Source organism: Canis lupus, chromosome 26 (assembly GCF_048164855.1).
Source record: "Canis lupus baileyi chromosome 26, mCanLup2.hap1, whole genome shotgun sequence".
NCBI lineage: Eukaryota > Metazoa > Chordata > Mammalia > Carnivora > Canidae > Canis > Canis lupus.
In genome coordinates, this window is record NC_132863.1 from 4,836,975 (window position 1) to 4,857,037 (window position 20,063).

At 41.1% G+C, this 20,063-nt stretch overlaps 1 protein-coding gene across 8 annotated transcripts in view; it reads left to right on the plus strand.

Moving 5' to 3' along the window:
- The window catches only part of RALGAPA2 (Ral GTPase activating protein catalytic subunit alpha 2), a 327,019-nt gene that overhangs the window by 19,402 nt on the left and 287,554 nt on the right, over positions 1–20,063 (plus strand). For all 8 annotated transcript variants that reach the window (XR_012018147.1, XR_012018153.1, XR_012018148.1 and 5 more), the window contains exon 2: positions 14,973–15,083. Coding sequence is in view for 2 of the 8 variants with exons in the window: in XM_072799835.1 (XP_072655936.1) it covers positions 14,973–15,083 (111 nt within the window). In the remaining 6 variants the exon portion in view is untranslated. The remainder of the gene's footprint in view (positions 1–14,972; positions 15,084–20,063) is intronic.

Genomic DNA, 20,063 nt, shown 5'->3' on the forward strand with positions numbered 1-20,063 from the left:
ACCCCGCTGCCCCTTTTGTATTGTTTTAGAAACTGAAACCACATCTGAAAGATATTTTATTTTATTGGTTTTTTAAATTTTTTTTTGAAAGGTATTTTAAAAGTAGTTGTGATTTTTAACTGCAAATATGTAATTTTGCTATCACAACTGTGGTTTAGCTGATAAAGATAAGGAGCCCTTTGATATTTTCTTGTGCTTGATTTTAAGTGATGACACATATTCACTGAACTTCAACTGTGGTTTCAGGGACACATAGGTACTAGTGACATTGCTTGTGTCCCCCTGTGGGAGCCCCAAGAATGTGGCACTCAGATCTCTGTTGTGAGGGTCATGACTGACTGGTGGCTCCAGCTGCTGCCCTCATGTTCACCACCACTTCTTAGCCAAAGCTGAGCTTCTCTTGGACTACTTGGAGTTACTGAGTAAGCAGGAGTGCTATTGTGGTCCACTCATGCAAGATCCCGATGGCCCTGAAGAATGATTTTTTGCTTGAGGACTCCCCATGGGTATGGTAAGGACCTTTTCACCACCGAGTTGGAGTCTGAGACTCTTCCTCCCCAACCCTCCTTCCTTCCCCCTTTCCTTCACAGGGGTCAGATGTGCAATGTGGTTGAAGCCAACTCTCCCTGCCTTCTCAGGTCTCTCCCCTTTCCCCTTTACAGACAGTTGCACTGATAAATCTCCTGTATGTGAAATTCTGTCTTGGTGTCTACTTCTCAGGAAGCCCAAACTGACACACCACCCTTTTCCCCAGAAGGTGTAGCCATTCCTACCATCCAAAACCCTTCCAGGAGACAGCATGAGCACACTATGTCCTCCACGTAAACTTTCTTTGTCCCTTTGCCCTAAAATGATCGTTCCTCAGAATTCCCATAGCAGTTTGAACTTCTCATTTGACATTTATGGCCTTTGGCTTTGTGTCTGGTGAATCTCCCCTATTAAATGATAAATACGTTGAGAACATGAAGAGCTTCTTGTTCATCCTGATTCCTTTTGGTAATGTATTTCCATATTTGTAACCATAATAATTAGCATTGAATCAGCACTTTTCATGTGCCAAACTGCCAGAAATACTTTTACATGCATTAACTTATGTAATCCTCCCAAGTGGGATATTGTAATATTATTATCCTCATTGTACAGATGAGACAGAGAGGTTAAGAGTCTTGTCCAAGGGGATCCCTGGGTGGCACAGCGGTTTGGCGCCTGCCTTTGGCCCAGGGCGTGATCCTGGAGACCCAGGATCGAATCCCACATCGGGCTCCCGGTGCATGGAGCCTGCTTCTCCCTCTGCCTGTGTCTCTGCCTCTATCTCTCTGTATCTGTCATAAATAAATAAAATATTAAAAAAAAAAAAGAGTCTTGTCCAAGGTTACACAGCTGGTAAGGGACAGTCAGGATTTGAACCCAGGTAGCTGGCTCCAGAGCTCCCTTGTTCATTTAACAGTTATTTTTTATCCACACACGACACATGCCAGGTGCTATATACAGCATTGGGGATGCCAGAGCTTGCAATCCAAGTCTAGAATAAATAAGTATTAAAAAAAGCAAACAGACCTCAAAATGTGATTTCCAAATAGATGGATATAAGTCTGTGGGGGCGTAGCAGCCACCTGATGTTTTGAAAAATTTCTGAAAGCCTTTCGGCCCCAGAGATTGTTTTCACAAACCACATGTTCCCATGATTAAAGTAATGATTCAAGACTGTGAATTAAGGTCTCCTGAAAGAGCCCCCCAACCTTCTCCTTTGTGTATGTGCACTCATTATCAGACCCACCCCTCTCATCCCAAGGTGAACAGCTGTAAAAGGGGACTGTGCATGGACAAAAGGATTGAGAAGAGATTGGGAAAAGAGGTTTGGGGAGAGGGCAGCAGGACCAGAGGGCTGTTGGTAAGGATAGGCTTAAGTGAAGCTTAGGCAAGTATCCTAGATATTCTTTCATGGAAATAAAGTTGCAGAGACTTTATTGTAAAAATTTAAATACACAAAAACCAAAACAGTCACTGTCCCCAAAAAGGACCGATTATAACTAGCAAAAATTCTTTCAATGAAATCTTTGATAGTATTTTCAAGACTGCTTGGAGAAGGGGAACAGATGACATATATTGCTTCTTTACAACTTTTTAGAGGGATTAACATGTTTTATTTCTGGTCTTATTTCTGCCACAGATAATGTAGACCACTATTTTCCATGGATTTTATATATAATAAGATAAGGATGTCTTTGAGTTAATTAGGCTTGAGGTAGTAGAGCTTATGCTGAACTCCAGAGTAGAAGTAAAATATCACCTTGTCTTTCTGTGTGTGTGTGTGTGTGTGTGTGTGTGTGTGTGTGTGTATATCATATTGCAGCTGTTTATTTTGGAAAGAAAGGTTCCATTCCTCTCTTCCTGCTCCTCAAACAAATATGTACACAAACAGACACATCATTTTAACTGAAGTAAAAAGTAAATAATTAACTGGAAAGGTATTTGAAACTTAGAGGAGAGGATATAGTTATATCCTCAGTACATAGAGAGCTCCTACATTTTAAGGTGAAAAAGTATAACAGAAGTTTAAAATATATATATATGTGTAACACAAATGAAAAAATGACAAGAACCAATGTTTTAAATGTCACTTTTAAGTTGTCTAGGATATATAAACTTACAAATAAAAATGTATTTACTTATTATATTAGCAAAGTTGCTGTTGTGTGTTTTTCCCTTAATGATTCTTCCTGGTTATCTGTGTTTGCTTTTGAATATACCTTTGATAGGATTATAATTTCATATGATCTCTCTGGAAAGTAATTTATTGGTATCTGGTCTTAAAAATGTATGTATCATTTGACTTGATTCCCTTTTCTAGGAAATGGTGATAGGTATAGTTAAAGACTATTAAGAAATGCATTGCAGCATTGTTCTCACATTTAAAATTTTATTTGTTGAAATTCACATAATTTAAAACTAATCATTTTAAAGTGAACAGTTCAGTGGCATATAGTACATTTATAGTGCTGTGCAGTCACCACACCTCTATCTAGTTCCAGAACATTTTCATCACTCCAACAGAAAATCTAGTACCCATTGAGCCATCACTTATTCTCTCTTCCCTCCAGCCCCTGGCAACCACCTGTGTGTGTGTTTAACCAGCTGGGAGATTTTTTTTTTCTTTTTAAAATCATTCTTTTCCACCAGAGTGATAGTAGAATTGACCCTTGAATGATGGGTTTGAACTGTGGAGGTCCACTTATATGTATTTATTTACTTATTTTTGATAAAAACAGTACAGCACTGTAAATGTATTTTATCTTCCTTATGATTTTCTTTTTAAAAATTTTTTTTTAAATTTTTATTTATTTATGATAGTCACACAGAGAGAGAGAGAGGTAGAGACATAGGCAGAGGGAGAAGCAGGCTCCATGCACCGGGAGCCCGATGTGGGATTCGATCCCGGGTCTCCAGGATCGTGCCCTGGGCCAAAGGCAGGCGCCAAACCGCTGCGCCACCCAGGGATCCCCCCTTATGATTTTCTTAATTGCATTTTCTTTTTTCTAACTTGATTGTATTCTTACAATAAAGCAAGTTAGAAAAAAGAAAATGCAAAGTACGTTTTGTTTATGTTATTGGTAAGGCTTCTGGTCAACAATAGGCCGTTACTAGTTAAGTTTTTGGGGAGTCAGAAGATACAGGGAATAACACCCCCAATCCCTGCTTGTTCACAAGGTCAGCTGTATATGTTGAGCATATTTATACTAGTCAGGACTCTTGGTTACAAGTGGCAGAAACTCAAACTAACTTAAAAGGGGGATTTAATGATACACATAACTACTCTAGGGGAACATTTGGCTTTAGGTGTGTATGATTGCTGACAGAAATATAAGTGGAGTCCAGAGACACTCACCCATTCTCATGTCCACTTTCTTTTTGACCTCCCTCTTGTGAAAAATATTCCTTTCCACTCTTGGTTCTGTGTTTGTTTTCTGTGCTTCTTCCTCATCCTCAGGCTGACTCTGCCTGGTGCAGGAGAGATGGTCCCTGAAAGCTAGTGACCCTTGAGAAGAGTATGGTCTCCCTAGGACCCTGGGTCCTGAGAATACTCTGATTAGCTTTACGTAGGTCTTGTGCCCTTTTTTTTTTTTTTTTATGTGCCCATTCTTGTAAGAGATGGGGTACTCTGATTGGCCAGCCTGGATATCATTTGCCCTGTTCCTAGAAACTGAATCTCATTTTGGCTCATATATTTCTGAGAAAGTAGTTCTGGAAAGGTGTTCTGATACATTGCCACACAAAACAGTACTGCTTATATCTCGGCTCATGCCCATGTATGTCCCAAGGGTATTGACTTTTGTGTTGATAATCCTAGGTCATGGAGAAAGCTTTACATGACATTTTGTAAGTTTTACTTAAGACTGTGGGAGTTATATTTGAAGATTTATCTAAGTTGAGGGAAGTAAAGATTTTCCTTTTAATAAATGGCTTTACCACTCTTTGAGTTCTGTCTTAGACAATATACATTGTTTCTAAGTCATTCCACAGGGAGACACTGAGGGCTTGCTGTGTATCAAATGAAGCTCTGATTTCATGAGATTTGGATTCCTTTAGGGCAGATGGACAATAAATAACAAGTAAATGTAGAATATAATTTCAGGTAATGATTATAGTAATATGAGGCTTGATGGGGGTGTGTTTATGCTGGTCTAGGCAGCAGGATCAGGGAAGATCTCTCTGAGGGGGTTTAGAGTCAAGATCTGAGTTAAGCAGGCAACAGCTTGGTGATTACTTACGGGAGTCGTGTTCTCAACAGAGGGAAGTGCAAAGGCTCTGAGTCATAAACAGGCTTGAGAATCTAATGGAAGTCAGTAGAGGTGGAGGAGTTGTGGGCAAGAGAGGAAAGGGTAGGACCAGTGGGCCTTGTAGGTCTCAGTGAGGACTTCAGATTTTTCTCTAAGTAAGGTGACATGGGGAGTGACCCGAGCTGACCTTTAGGACCTTTGTGAGGAAAGCTTTCTTTTCTTTTGGCTTACTTTCTAGAAAGTCTGATCCTTTGCCCCAATACTGAGCAGTGGCTGGAGGCAGAAAGGGGAAGAGGTGAGAGAAAGGAGTGGTGCTAGAGAAGTGAGTAGCTGTGGAAGCCATGGCAGGTGCAGGTTTTGAGGAAGGTGGGAACATGTGGCCTGTGTCTGTCCTTATTGCATCAGTGAGTAGTTTTGAGAAGACAGGCAGGTAACACTGCAGCCCAGGGGACAGGAGAGCTAGACTGCAGTGGGGTCATGTGATGGGGTGCACACAGCAGCTCAGGCATGTAACAGGATGGAGGTGGGCTTGCTAGGTTACCCCAAATTCCAGTAAGAGGCAAGAAGCAGATACATTAGAGTATGCCCCTGGGGTACCTGGGTGGCTCAGTAGGTTAAGTGTCCAACTCTTGATTTCGGATCAGGTCATGATCTCAGGGTCCTGAGATAGAGCCCCAATTTGGGCTCTGTGCTGAGCATGGAGGCTGCTTAAGATTCTCTCTCTCTTTCTTTCTCTTTCTTTCTCTTTCTGTCTCTCTCCGTCTCTCTCTGTCTCGGCCTCTTAATATTAAAAAAGTACCCTTGATGTTGACAAAAAATGGAGATAAATCTACCAGCTGCTGAAAAAGAATGACCACAGGAAAATGTTCATTAGTCAGTGTAATATTAATTTATCTATATCAATGATTGCGAAGAGAAACCAATGGTTGGTTCTGTTTCAGGAACCTGTTAAATTAGAGCCCCATTTGTACTTTATATCATGTTTTTTAGTGGAAAGGCCTGGGGGAGTCTTATCTCTGGCTCAGTGTTAATTGATGAGATGTGCTTTTTATGAACTGATGTTGCTAGTTGAGTGTGCACTGATGGAGAATCTGTTCTAGCAGTTGCTTGTCAGTGCCAGCTTTACACAGAATGAAGAAATGTGACTTAATATATGCTAAGGCTACAAGGTAAATGAATCTTATCATGATTGGAAATGTCATCACTTTTTCCATTCCAGGGTGTCACACATGTGCTTGTCCCTACTCAGTGTAAGTTATTGAGTGGCTGGACAGAGATAATTTCTTCTTGTCTGGCTTTTTATTTTTCTGCATTTCTTGGTAAGTGACAATTAGAGAAACACCATTTTCCCTAAAGATAGCAAAGTCCCCTGTAACGAGGTCATTACAGGGCATCATGTGCAACATATGTGCTATATAGTATAAGTTTAATTATAGCATTGGACAGGAAATTTAAGTTATTTGCTGTTTTTAGGGCCTTTTGGTCTTGGTAAAGATAGTGTTTAATATATTGTATGGGTCTTGAATGTACTTCAAAGTTGGAGAGTAAGACAAGTTTAGAGAACATTATAGTCTGGTGTCATGTCTGCAGAGTTGTTCCTTTCTTTTTTATGGTAAATAGTCAGGCTTTGAAAAATACCTGAAAAAGATCTCTTTCCAAAACACTGTGGCAACTTCTTTTTTCCAAAATGAAAAATAGGTTTATAGTTTTTTGTTTTTTCCTTCCTCTAGTTTCCCTTCCTGCCTTACCTCCCCTCTCTGGTAATTGCAAGTCTGATTTCTTTTTCTATGAGTTCGGCTTTTTTTTTCCTTTTTTTTGATTTCATGTACAGGTGAGATCACTGAGTACATATTTATCTTTCTCTAATTTACTTCACTTAGCATAAGGCCTTTAAGGTCCATACATGTTGTTGTGCATAGTTCTTTTGGTTATGAAATTTAATGTACTCATTATAAACATTTGAATGGTAGAAATCAAAAAATAAAAAATAATTTAAGTGTAAGAAAGCTCTTCAAATTCTGCAGTCCCCTAATGAGCATCATTAGAATTTTGGTAAGAATGTTTTCTATGCTTGCTCTTGCTTACATGTATCCTCTTCTCTCTGTTTTTTTGTCTCTCACCCAATCTCTGTCTGTCTCTCTGCGTTATGGAACATGCATAAACATAGTTTTACATGAATAGTCCTTATGCATGGTCTAACCCTAGATTTTTTTTTAAAGATTTTATTTATTCATGAGAGACACACAGAGAGAGGGAGAGACACAGGCAGAGGGAGAAGCAGGCTCCCTGTGGGGGAGTCTGATGCGGGACTCGACCCCAGGATCACGACCTGAGCCAAAGGCAGATGCTCAACCACTGAGCCACCAGGTGCCCCTAACCCTAGATTTTTGACTTAACACTCCTTGGACATTTTTCCACACGAGTAAGTAAAGGCTTGTATAATACTTCAGTGGCCACCTTAGGTTCTATTGGGTCCATATAACAAATTATCTTGCCACCCATTCCTCAGATAGTTTCTGGTCTTCTCATGCTGCCATCACATTGAAGCCTGGGAGTGACAAGATGGCTGCCCGGTGACCAGAGGCCTTTGGTTTCTTGTGTGAGGGATACAGCAGACTAGTGTTCACGGCTGCTGAGAGGGTGAGGGACATTGTGATGGATTTCCGGAGGTAAAGAGAGGCCCTTGGGAAAGGCCATTTCAGCTTTTCCTGTGGTAACTTCATAGGAAGACCACCTTTTTAACCTGTGGAGGAGGAAGTCCTTTCACTTGCAGGCTAACTTTGGTGTCCTAAATAAACTAACTTCTGGCTCCAGTTTTAGGTTTAGTAACTCTTTTGTGACTTCTACCAGATCTGTGTGCTTAAAAAAAAGTACCGTGTTTCCAGGGGCACCTGGGGGGCTTGGTCAGCTAAGCATCAGACTTCAGCTCATGTCATGATCCCAGGGTCCTGGGATCAAGTCCCATGTCAGGCTCCTCTCTCAGCAGGGAGTCTTTTTCCCCTCTCCCTCTCCTGTCCCTCTGCCAACTCATCCTCTCTTTGTTTTTCAAATGAATCAATAAAATCTTTTTTAAAAAAGTCATGTTTCCCGCTATGCTTCTCTGTACCTCCTCTGTCGCACCTGTTAATACTGGATTTAGGGGAGCAGTGTGAGAGCCTGACTGCCTGGCTTTGAGTCAGGCAGTGACCTAATCTCTCTGACCTTCCACTGGCCATGAGGACAGTACCTGTTTCCTATGGCTACTAGAGGCTTAATTAAGTTAATATATTCAAAACTCTCTTGTAAGCTGTTGCTATAATTATTAATAATAATTATTTGATGTAAGTAAGATGGCTCTCTGCCTTCATCACCGCTTCTCTGCCTCCCTAGTTGTTGGCAATGGGGGTGGGTAGAGGTTACCAGCTAGCTACTATTTTATCTGTTTTATTTCTATCTCTGACTCCCTGGTGAGTGGTTTTGACTGTAATATAGGCTAGCCTCAATTCAGATCAAGAAAAGTAGCCATTTTGCATGGACTTAAAAAGTCCGATGAAACTTGAGTCTAGTATATTAAAATGTATGTAAAGCACATTTGATTTAAACATTGTATTTCATTGGTGTATATGCATGTTTTGCTATACTGGTACTTCATATTGGTTAAAAACAAAGTCTTAGAATCCTGTATTTGAGAAATGTATGTCAAAATGTTTAAATAAAGTAGCTCTGCTTTTTAAAACTTTAGCATTAAGTAATTGGAGTACATCTTTATACAGAATTACTCACATGTGGACTGTCAGTCCTGGGTAACTAAGTGTTAATATCTTCCTGACTTATAAGAATTTTACTTTCTACATCTAGTTTACCTTATAGGTATAGAGAAATGAAAATAATACATTTTAGTAGGATGGATATCTTCTACAACCTCTTCAGTCGTACTACTAATTGTTTCCTGTTCAGCTGTCAGATTTCATTTTGGTATTTACAAGGATGTTTTGGATGCAGGTAACAGAAAATACAAATATAAATATAAATAATAAGGAACTTTTTTTCCTCCTATAAAAGCAGCCCCAGGGCAGGTCAATCCAGAATCAGCTAATTCATTCAGCAGTTCTGTGATGTTGACAGTCCAGACTCTTTCTGCTTCCTTGCCTTGTCATCCCTAGTGTCCTCAGTGTGGCTGGCTTGTTCTTAAGGTGGCAAAAGGCCTGCAGCCGTTACAAGCATTGCACTCAGAACAACATCTAGAGGCAGGAAAAAAGGAAATACTTCTTTGTGTTTCTTTAAAACCAATTAACCTTTCCCAGACATCTCCATCAGAATTCTTCTCACTTCTTATTGACCAGTGTTGGGTCATAGACTTGAGCCTAAACATATCACTGGCAAGGGGCGTTTTGGCACTGTAATTGGCTCAGCAGCATCAAGTCTTACCTCCTGGGGCTGGGGATAGGTCAGCCTCATGAAGGACATGACTGTGGGGGAGGATGAGCCCTGAACAAGTAGGGGCTCTGTTTGGAAGAGGAAAAGGTCTGTCTGTGGGAGCGGATGAGGTGGGAGGCTGGAGGGAAACCAATAGTGTTTCTCTAGGCCACTCTTGCTTTTTAGTTTAAATGCTGTGGAGAGCATCTGTGAAAGTAAATCATCAGTCATGGTGAAATTTTGAATACCTGTGTGTAGTTTTAGGGAAGAATGGAAGAATTTAAAATTTTGCACTATAACTGGTATATACAACATGGCTGTAACAAAACTATCAACAAAGTTAAAGATGAGTTGGTCCACTTTCTGCAAATAGGAATGTAGTTTAGGCCCCAGTATGCTTCCAGAATCATTATACGTGGGTTCTAGGGGCCTTTTTCTTCTCTTGGGTCAGGCTGGTGGTGCTTGGGCATAGAGGCACATGTGTATCTGCTCTTGGCCCTGAAGAGGACTGAAAATTGGATTAACAGTGTGGATGAGGCTCACTTCAATGGTGGGGCAAAAGCCTAATTGGCTTGGATACTAGGTTAGATGGGTGGATTTAAACTGTTTAATTTTTTATTATATATCACAAGTTACATATTTATGAAACTTATTTCACATGTATTCAATATTTAAAACAATTTAAATCCTTTTTTATGTGTAGCACATGGCCTATGCACGCATAAATACATTCAATTGATTCAAAGTCAAAACTGAGACTGGGGTTCTCTTGAGTGAATATGGAAAGGGAAAAGGGAGGGCATTAGTCCCTGTGGCTTCTGGACTTTACTCAGGCAGTCTTCTCCAGAGGTTTTCACCCTCAGCCTTGCTGTTGCCTTTCAGCTAGATGGGGAGAAATGATTGCCTCTGGTTGGCAAACCAGAGGTTTTAGCTGGACAGAGGAGTGGGGGAGTGTAGCTTTTGGTGTGGCTTATAGATTATTTTTGAAATAAAATGGGCAAATACTAGAAACAGTTTATTGGCTCTTGGTTGGTGGTGAAGGAGAGTGAGAAATTAAAGATTTCTTTGAAAATTAAGGAATAACCCCAAGTTCCATAAAGCTATCTACTGGTTGCTTCTCTGTGGTTAGTTTGAATGTACTTCTCTGGGCTTTGTGATTATGTCAGGCAGTGTGCTGATGTCTGTTGCCAAACACACAGAAAATCCTCACCTCAAAGGCCTGGGCTCTGTAGTTCAGTATTTGTCCTCCCTTTCTTTACTGGCCACTGATAGTGCTGTGAAGGGGACTGGCATGAGCTCCTTCAATGGGGAAATCGGCAATTCCCATTTTCATGAAATGAGGGGCTTGAGTAGCATACCCCTCGTTTCTCATCTGTTTACTTATCTTCCTGTTCATTTTTTTATCTGGCTCTTCTTTACATCCCCAAGGTGATGATGATTTTTATATATTCCTGACCTGATTTCCGGTTTTGATTTATTCCTCCTTGTCTCTGAGGCCTTTGTGTGGTTCAGATTTGAGTTGGGACACCAGATAGGAATTCTGCCCAGATCTCTGACTGTGTCACCTTGGGCAGGTCACATAAGATCTAGAACCTGTGGTTTCTTTATTTTGATCATACCTGCCCATCTACCTTACAGGGTTATGGGTGAGGGTCAAATAAAAGAAATTCTTGAAAGTATCTTTAAAGCATAAATGTATAGCATTTTTAATATTCTCAACCTCCCCAAGTGGCTTTGTCTACTTCCTGCTTTGATGCTCTGCATAAGCTATGGTCATGGTGCCTTTTGTGTTACTTGTTTGTTTACCACTGAACCCTTGAAGACCCTGTGTCTTATTTTCTTTGAATTTGCTAGCACTTAGCTCAAGGCTAGTTGGCATGGGAACTTGCTCAGTAATGTTTGAATGAATGGGTAAAGAATGTCTATCTAGGGGCACCTGGGTGGCTCAGTGGTTGAGCGTTTGCCTTTGGCTCAGGTCATGATCCTGGGATCCTAGGATTGAGTCTGCATCTGGCTCCCTGCAGGGAGCCTGCTTCTCCCTCTGCCTATGTCTCTGCCTCTCTCTCTCTGTGTCTCTTAGGAATAAATTAAAAAAATCTTAAAAGAAAATGTCTATCTAAAGGATGTTTCTGGTCATAGTTACTTTGTTTTTGTTGTTCATTGTTTTTTCTGAACAAACCTTACTCCTTATCTCCATGCTTCTTGAAGTTAGCCTTGTTAAAAATCAGGCTATTTTCTTGTGTTCCCTTTTGCAGGATGTTAAATTCCAGGATCTGTGGTCTTCTCCAAGATTTGGGCTTACTTTATAAATATTCATCTGATGAATCTTGCTTTTAAAAAATAAGACAAATCAGTCCTTTCAGCTATTGAATTAGAGATATAAAATATGTAATATTTATTGTTTGTTTATTCATTTAACAAATATTCCTGAGTACCTTTAGGGTACCAAGCTCAGTTCCTGGGGCTAAGAATAGAACAGTGAACAAATCAGATGAGATTCCTGCCCTTATGCTGCTTCCATTCTAGTGGAGTGTCAGTCAGTGAAGAAGGAAATTAATAAATGAGATAATTTCAACTAATCTTAAGTGCTCTAGAAGGAATCATGTGAAGAGGACTCCTAGACCAGTGAGGAGAGTCCTCATGTTATAAATAAAACTGATTATGTTACCTATGTTATGCTCTTAGTTTTCAGGTTACCTGAAAAGTATCTAATGGTCTTGATGGTGAGTATTTGGAGCTCTGTCCCATCCATGCCTCATCCACAAGAAAGACAGAAAATGGTTGAGGAGGAAGGTGGCTATTACCTGGACTTCTGGTTTCACGAGAGCACCTCAGTCTGTATGAGTGCTTCTCAACCTTGACTAGAACCCTCTTTGTTCAGGTTGCTCTATTTAAGTATCTCTGATAGACCAAGGGGGGCCCAGGGAAGATGAGGGAGTCATCAATCATCCAATAACCTCACAGTGCCATCTTGCTGTGTCAGTACACTCACACCCTCAATGCCAGGGAAATTGCTTGCTTGCTTATGGCATTCTATGTCCAAGACCTGTTTACTGGTGAGCAGTCAGGCATCCATCCATTGCAGAGCCTATGAAGGAAGAAGGCAGAGTGATCAGATGACATATGAAGAGTGACACAGTGGCACTTTTAGATTTCTTTGAAGATGTAATGTGTGATCCCAGTTCTGAAGGATGAGAGGGAATGAGCTATATGGGGCTCTGGGGTTGGGGGCACCATACTAGAGGTAGCCCAAATGGAGAACACGTTTGAGAAATCTGGGGGATAGAAAGAAGCCCAGTGGCTGAAGTGTAGGGTGTGAAGGACAGAGTGCTATGAAATGAAGTTGGCATCGAATGGAGGAAATTCTGCAGGGCCTTGTAGGCCATGGTCAGGAGTTTGGATTTTAAGTACTACTGGAGGCCACTGGGAGGTTTTGAGTGAAGGAGTGACCTGGTTTGATATACAGTGTTGAGTTTTTCTGCTGACTGCATGGTGGAGGATGGACCGTGGAGGGGAGTAATGGAAACAGGAGCCCAGGCAGAGGGCATGGTTGCAGCCTGGGTGAGGATTCATGGTGACATATAGTAGGCAGGGCCATGGAGGACATGAAGGACCCAGGGCTGGAGCATGTTGCAGGTGGAACTGACACCTCGGAGATGGGCTGTGAAGGAGTGAGAAGAACCCAGGATGATGAGTAGCTGGGTGGGTGGCAGGGCCTAAGGCAAGAACAGAATTTGAGGAGAGAACAATACTTTCTTTGGACATGTTTGATTTGAGGAGCCTTGTAGACCCTCACGTGGAGAAATCCAGCTGGCGGTAGGTTTGTGGAGTGAAATCTGGAGTTTTTAGTAGGGGGTGAAATCTCTTTCTCGATAGTACGCAGGATTTGAAAGTGGGCTAGGCCATTTCTTTCCTATAGGCATATGATCTAATTAATGGTTTACATATGGTGGCCATTATCCTGTCATTGTTATATATATTAACACATATATACATATATATATACACACACACGTGTGTATATATATATGTTTTAGGACATTTCTTTTGTTCAACTCATTCAAGAAAATATTGAGCTAGATAAATACTGTGCTAGATGCAGGAGACATAATGATGCATGGGATGGACTAGAGGTTCTGTAGGGTTTGTATTATCTCTAACAGAGAAGACAGATCATTCCTTCAGAATTAAGTCAAGAATTCTCTCGAGAGGGATTCCATCAGGAATTAAGTAAAGCAATAGATATGTTTTTTGACCAGGGAGAACCAGCTGGTGGGGCACTAGCAGAGTCATTGACCTAGTCTTGGGGTAGGCTGGGGATGTTTCAGCTACCAGTAAGTGCGAACAGGAGTTAGCAGGTGAAGTATGTTTCAGGGGGAACAGTTAGTTGGGGGTGGACCAGTAGTTTGTGTTGGAGTGAAAATGAACAGAATCTTTTCTTGGAACCACACGTTCTGTGGAAGGCACTCAAGGATTCCTTGGCAGGATTATGTAGCTCATAAGAATGATAATACTAGTTTCACTGGTAAATTTGTTAGTTTAGTAACTAGTTTAGGAACTTCTAGGGCTTTGTGGTATTATTTGGGGGCAGAACAGAGTGTGAAATTGGCTGCTGATATGACTTTACAAACACATTATGTGCATCATTTCAAAGAATCAGGTCAGATTTTTCTTTTTTTTTTCCCATGAAAAGCCCCTATGGAGGAGGGAAAGGAGAAAAACAACTCCTTTGATTCACCAGCATTAGTGTCACGTTTATAGAACTTAAATATAGTAATGGATGTGTTCACATATAGACATAGTATTAGGACCCCAAAAGCAATTGGATCTACTTTATCATAGAGTGAATAGCAGTACATTTGTTTCTTGAGTAATCCTTGCAGAATTTAAAGAAGCTGTTTTTAATTTTCCTGAGATGTCTAGTGTATTCTTCTCAAGAGCTAACACCTTGGTCAGGCACAAACAACCTGTTTGTGTAAATGGTACAAATAACCTGTTTGCTAAGGAAAATGTACAAAGGCATGTTGATAGTGGATAAGTACTCTGACCAGAGTTGTGAGTGATAATTGGGTCCCTGGAAGAAGAGGCTCTGTTGCTGCTGGGCTCCAGCAGGTGGCTGAGCTAAGTTCCATGCATAACCTTTCTAGCCACAGTTCTTGGTTGAGCAGTCCTGGTCCAACAGGGAGAAACACTGCTCAGGGCAACTCTAGAAACACATGGTAGGCCTCTCTGTGTTCAAAGAGAGTGGAACAGCTCACCTAGGAGCTGGAGGGAAGGCTTTGACCAGTGGCCCAGGTGGAAGAGGGTGGGTGTGCTGGGGAGCGCCAGCCAGTTCTGTTGAGCTGGTCTCAGGTCAGCTGGGAGGGAGGAAAAACTGAGCCATGTAGGAATCCAGCAGCAAAATTGTTTTTTCAGATGTACAGACCCATTCCTCTTTATGGCCTATGTCAAAAGTCACCTCCTCTGTGAACCTCTATTCCCCACTCCCAACAGGAAGGCATCTTGTTCTTCCCAACCTGTACTTACCCCTGGACTTCTAGCTGTTCTGTGAGTGCTGTGCCCCTGTGGCTCTGATGCCCTGGAATCAGTCCCCTGCAGGGATCTGCCTGTGGGGGAGAGGCCCCAGGACAACTAAGATCTCTTAGTGGAGAACAAATGGTTGGGGATACTATTTTCATTGTTTGGTTTTATCTCATAGGGGGATAAAACTAGTTCTTACTTTCCTTTACTTCTGAAAAGGTTTGTGAATTCTGATAATTGTATAAGATTATTGTTATAATGGTAACTTTTTCTTTTCAGATAATGTGGATGCAAGTGATCTTAAGCAGTTTTTTGAGACCAACTATTCTCAGATATATTTTATCTTCTATGAAAATTTTATAACACTGGAAAATAGTTTGAAATTAAAAGGTAAGCACTTCTACAAAAGGAACTTTTTTATATGTAAATTTTTTTTTTTTAACATTCAGAAAGCTTTAAAGGTTGTATGTGTCATGAGCCCCAAGTTATATGCTATTAAGCTTTCTTTCTTGCCAGACTAATCTTAGCAAAGCTGGGAGATTGCAGTGGTTAGCATCTTTGTTTCCCTGGAACTTTCTCTTTACAGTGTTAATTGAACCACAAATGGCTACAGAGAAAATGGAAGAAGAAACCCAAAGGAGGCATGAGTTCCATAGGAATAGTTTACTTGAAAAGAAAGACATAAAAATAATATTTGCACACTATAAAAAAAATTCAAACTCCACCGAAGGGCTTGAAATGAAAATTGAACCTTATGTTTTGCTCAGACCCCCAATCCTACTCTGAACACAACCACTATTAAAAGTTTCATGTATTTTTTTCTGTATGTGTTATTAATGTATATTACACACACATATACTTATATAAAATATTCTTTGAAAAATCAAACCAATAAGGTCACACTGCACAATCTGCTCTGTATTTAGGTGACTGGATAGTGTAGCCTGGGGAGCCAGACTGGGTTTGGATCCTGCCCTCTCCTTCCAGCTGTTTCTCCTTGGGCGAATTACTTCACCTCTCTCTGACTCAGCTTCCTCCTGTCAGCATCAAACAGGTTAACATATATCCTAGGATTTCAGGCAGAGTATGGCACGTAGTATGTGCTTGGTAAATATTAGCTGCCATCATCACCTTCTTATTTACATGTAATCTATTTTGGAAATCCTTACATGTTAACACACTTATTTTTACCTCAGTTTTATTTATTTATTACAAAATATTTTTTACTTGAGTATAGTTGACACACAATATTACATTAGTTTCAGATGTACAAGTTTGTTTTTTTTTAAAGATTTTATTTATTTATTAGATACACAGAAGGGAAGAGAGAGAGAGAGAGAGAGAGAGAGAGAGAGAGATAGGCAGAGGGAGAAGCAGGCTCCACACAGGGAGCCCGATGTGGGACTTGATCCCGGGTCTCCAGGATCATGCCCTGGGCTGAAGGTGGCACTAAACCGCTAAGCCACTGGGGCTGCCCCAGATCTACAAGTTTGTATATTAAGTTATGCTCACTACAAATCTGGCTGCCATCTGTCACCATACAGTGCTATTATAGTACCACCGACTGTATTCAATATGCTGTGCCTTTCATCCCCATGACCTACTCATTCCATAACTGGAAACCTGCACCTCCCACTCCCCTTCACCCATTTTTTACATCCCTTTAACCTCTTCCTTCTTACAACCATCAATTTGTTCTCTGTATTTATAGGTTTGATTTTGCTTTTTGTTTGCTTGCTTTTTCATTTCTTTTTTTTTAGATTCTATATATGAGTGAAATCATATGATATTTGTCTTTCTCTGTCTGACTTACCTCACTTAGCATAATAACTTCTAGGTGCATCCATGTTCTTGCAAATAGCAAGATCTCATCATTTTTTTATGGCTAAGTAATATACCGTTCTATGTATATACCATTTCATCTTCTATTGATGGGCACTTGGGCTGCTTCCATATCTTGGCTATTGTCAGTAATGCTGCAGTAGGCATAGGGGTGCATTTGTGCTTTCAGAATGTTGAGTCTGGTTTGTAAACTGCCACAACAGCGATGGGAACCCTTGAGAGAAGCCAAGTTTAGAAGGTAGGATGATGAGTGCAGTTTTGGACAGTCTGGGTTAGGTGCCTGTGGGACACCCAGGTATAGGTTCTGGCTGGGCAGTAAAAATATAAGGATGGGAGCTTGGGAAAAGAGAGGTGCAATCATGCTATTGACAAGGGACTAGTTCTTTGTAGAAAGAGTGACAGTTAAGGATTTGGTGTAATGCCTTCATTTATTTGACAGATAAAGAGGAAAGATAGGGGAGTAGTGTGGAGCTGGGAAGGGGGTTTGGTGCCAGGAAGGCATTTTGTCACAGAAGTCCAGAGAAGAGAGAATTTCAAGGAATGAAATGTCAGCAATGTTTGATGATGCAAAAAATTGCGGAGCAGCAGGATTAGGAAGTGGTTGTGTATTGAGGAAGTTGTCACTGAGTACTGAAAGAAAAGTCTAGGTGAGTAGTGGGATCTTAAGCCAGCCAGAGAGATGGAGTGACTGGGGACTGGGGGTGAGACAGTGGAGGCTACACACAAGAATACCCTTTTGGACAGTTTGATGTTGAAGACAGAAGATTGTAGCTGAAGGCGTAAGCTTGGTCAAGGGAGGGTTCTAAAGGCTACATTTGCCTGTCTGCAGGCTAACTAAAGGGGTATTACTGATGGTGCAAGATGGTGGGGGAAGTGAGTTGAGATGGGGTCAGGTATACAGAAGAGGATACAGAGAGGAGTTATTGACTGCTTCTGCAGAACCTGAGGCAGATGTCAGGCTCCGAGGGGAAGGAATGTGGTGGTCTAGGACACATACCAGATGGTTCAGAGTCTTATAGCATCCTCATCTAGCATAGGTGCTAGATGTATTCATCAAATCAAATATGGGCATGTGCCCAAAGATGCCAACAAGGATTTTTATTTTTGTTTTTTGTTTTTCAGTGAATTGCTTGTTTTTTTTTTCCTTTTTGAATTATAGGTTGATGTAAATCTTGAGCCTAATTTTTTTCCAAATTGATATTTCTTTTTTTTTTTTAAAGATTTTATTTAGTTATTCATGAGACAGAGAGAGAGAGAGAGAGAGGTAGAGACACAGGCAGAGGGAGGAGGAGGCTCCATGCAGGGAGCCCCACGTGGTACTCAATTCCATGTCTGCAGAATCACACCCTGGACTGAAGGTGGCACGAAACTGCTAATCCACTGGGGCTGCCCAAAATTGATATTTCAGATATGAAACAATTTGATTTTTATCCTGTTTTCTAATTTTGCCCCACTTAACTTCTTATCACAGGTATGTGGAGGGAGAAGGTGTGATGTAATGGGTAATCAGAATAGAAAAGAAAGATACTAAAATCCCTTGTCTTAAAAAAAAAAGCCCTATAACCAAGGAACCCCTTTTAAAGGCTTCTCCACCCCTCCTCCCCACTTTTGCTCTCTCTGTCCTTTTAGAAAAATATAATTGTTCAAGAGTGTATCAGTTAGTTTGTGCTGCATAACAAATTGTATTACAAACCATCCCAAAACGGAGTGCCTTAATACAACAACCAATCATTTAGCATACAATTTTCTGGGTTATTGGGAAGTTCTAGTTTAGGCTTGTGCATGCCTCTCACATCAGCTGGTGGAAGATGGCTTCATTTACATGTCTTGTGGTGGGCAAGCTATTGACTGGGACACTCTATGTGTGCAGGCTATTTTGAACTCCTTTACATGCTGGCTGTAGGGTTCCAAGCTCAGCAAGTGCATAAGGCTTTTCAAACTTGTGCTTGCCTCACATTTGCTAATGTCACACTGGCTAGAGCAAGTTACATACATCTCAGATGCAAATAGAGAAATAGACATCTCTTGATAGGAGAGGGAAAACTCTGCATTCTTGCAGTCTACTACAAAGAATCATAATGAAGAACTAATAAAAATTGGGTGAGATTTCAAAGTTTCTTTCTTTTAACACAACCTGTGTTTCGATTGGAGTACCAGGAAGAAAGTGTACCAAAACAACAGATTAAAGGGACATGTTTGCTATGAATAATGAAATCATCTTGTGATAACTTCAACTTTCTGTCATTTAGGCCAAAACCTGAGTTTATTGACTCTACCTTCAAAATACATCCAGAATGGTCTCTTCCCACTGCCTGTGCTGGTAATGCTGGTGCTCCCATTATCCTCACCTGCATTTGTAGTAGCCTCAGATATGGTCTTCCCCTTTCCACACTTGTGCCCCCTCCTTCTGCCTCTGCCAGAGTTTCTTCAGAAGAGCAGCTGGAGTGATGCTTTAAACATATGTCACATCATGACTCAGCACTCTAAACCCCCAAATAGCTTCTCAATTCTGGAAGTCATTACAATGGCCTTAGACCCCACCTACCTGCCTGCCTTTAAGCTACCCACTTTCTAACTCCACCTGTGGCAATTCTCCCCCTTCTCTCTAGGCACAAGGGCCTTCTCATTGTTTCCTGATCATGATAGACTTGCTCAGCCATAAGGACTTCTCACTTTCCAGTTCCTCTGTCTGGAACAAATTTCTCCCAAATGTCCATATCGCTTGTTTCCTTACCCCCAAATGTCCATGTGTCTTCCTTCCCTTCCTTCTTTCAAATATTGACTCAGATGGCATCTTATCAGCAAGGGGGTCCCTGACTTCCCTGGTTAAAATTGAATTCCATCCCTTTGACATTCCCCCTTGGCTGGCTGGCTGGCTTCCTTCCTTCCTTCCTTCCTTCCTTCCTTCCTTCCTTCCTCTTCCTTTTTTTTTTTTTTTAAGGGTTATTTATTTATTTATGATAGACATAGACAGAGAGAGAGAGAGAGAGAGGCAGAGACACAGGAGGAGGGAGAAGCAGACTCCATGCCAGGAGCCCGATGCGGGACTTGATCCCGGGACTCCAGGATCGGGACTCCAGGATCGCGCCCCGGGCCAAAGGCAGGCGCTAAACTGCTGAGCCACCCAGGGATCCCCCTGTCTTGGTTTTTTCATTTACTGAATGCCTCCTCTTGCCAGAATATAAACTTCCTCAGCAAGGATTGTTGTGTTTTGTATCACTCCTGTATCCTCAGGGCCTGAAAGAATCCCTTGACCCAGAGACATTCTTTAGTACTTGTTCAATGAATGGGTGCTATCTTATCTTACTTGCTAGAGCTGTGGGGATTTTGTTAGAGCAGGAGTCCACAATTTAGAGCTGGCTGCTTGTTTTTATAAATAATTTGTTGGACACATAACATTTAAATGTTACCGACGGCTACTTTCGCAACATTATGACAGAGTTGAGTGGTTGTAAGAGGGGCCTGTAAAGCCTAAAATATTCACTGTCTGGCCCTTGACAGAAAAAGTTTGCTGCTTCCCAAGTTGCA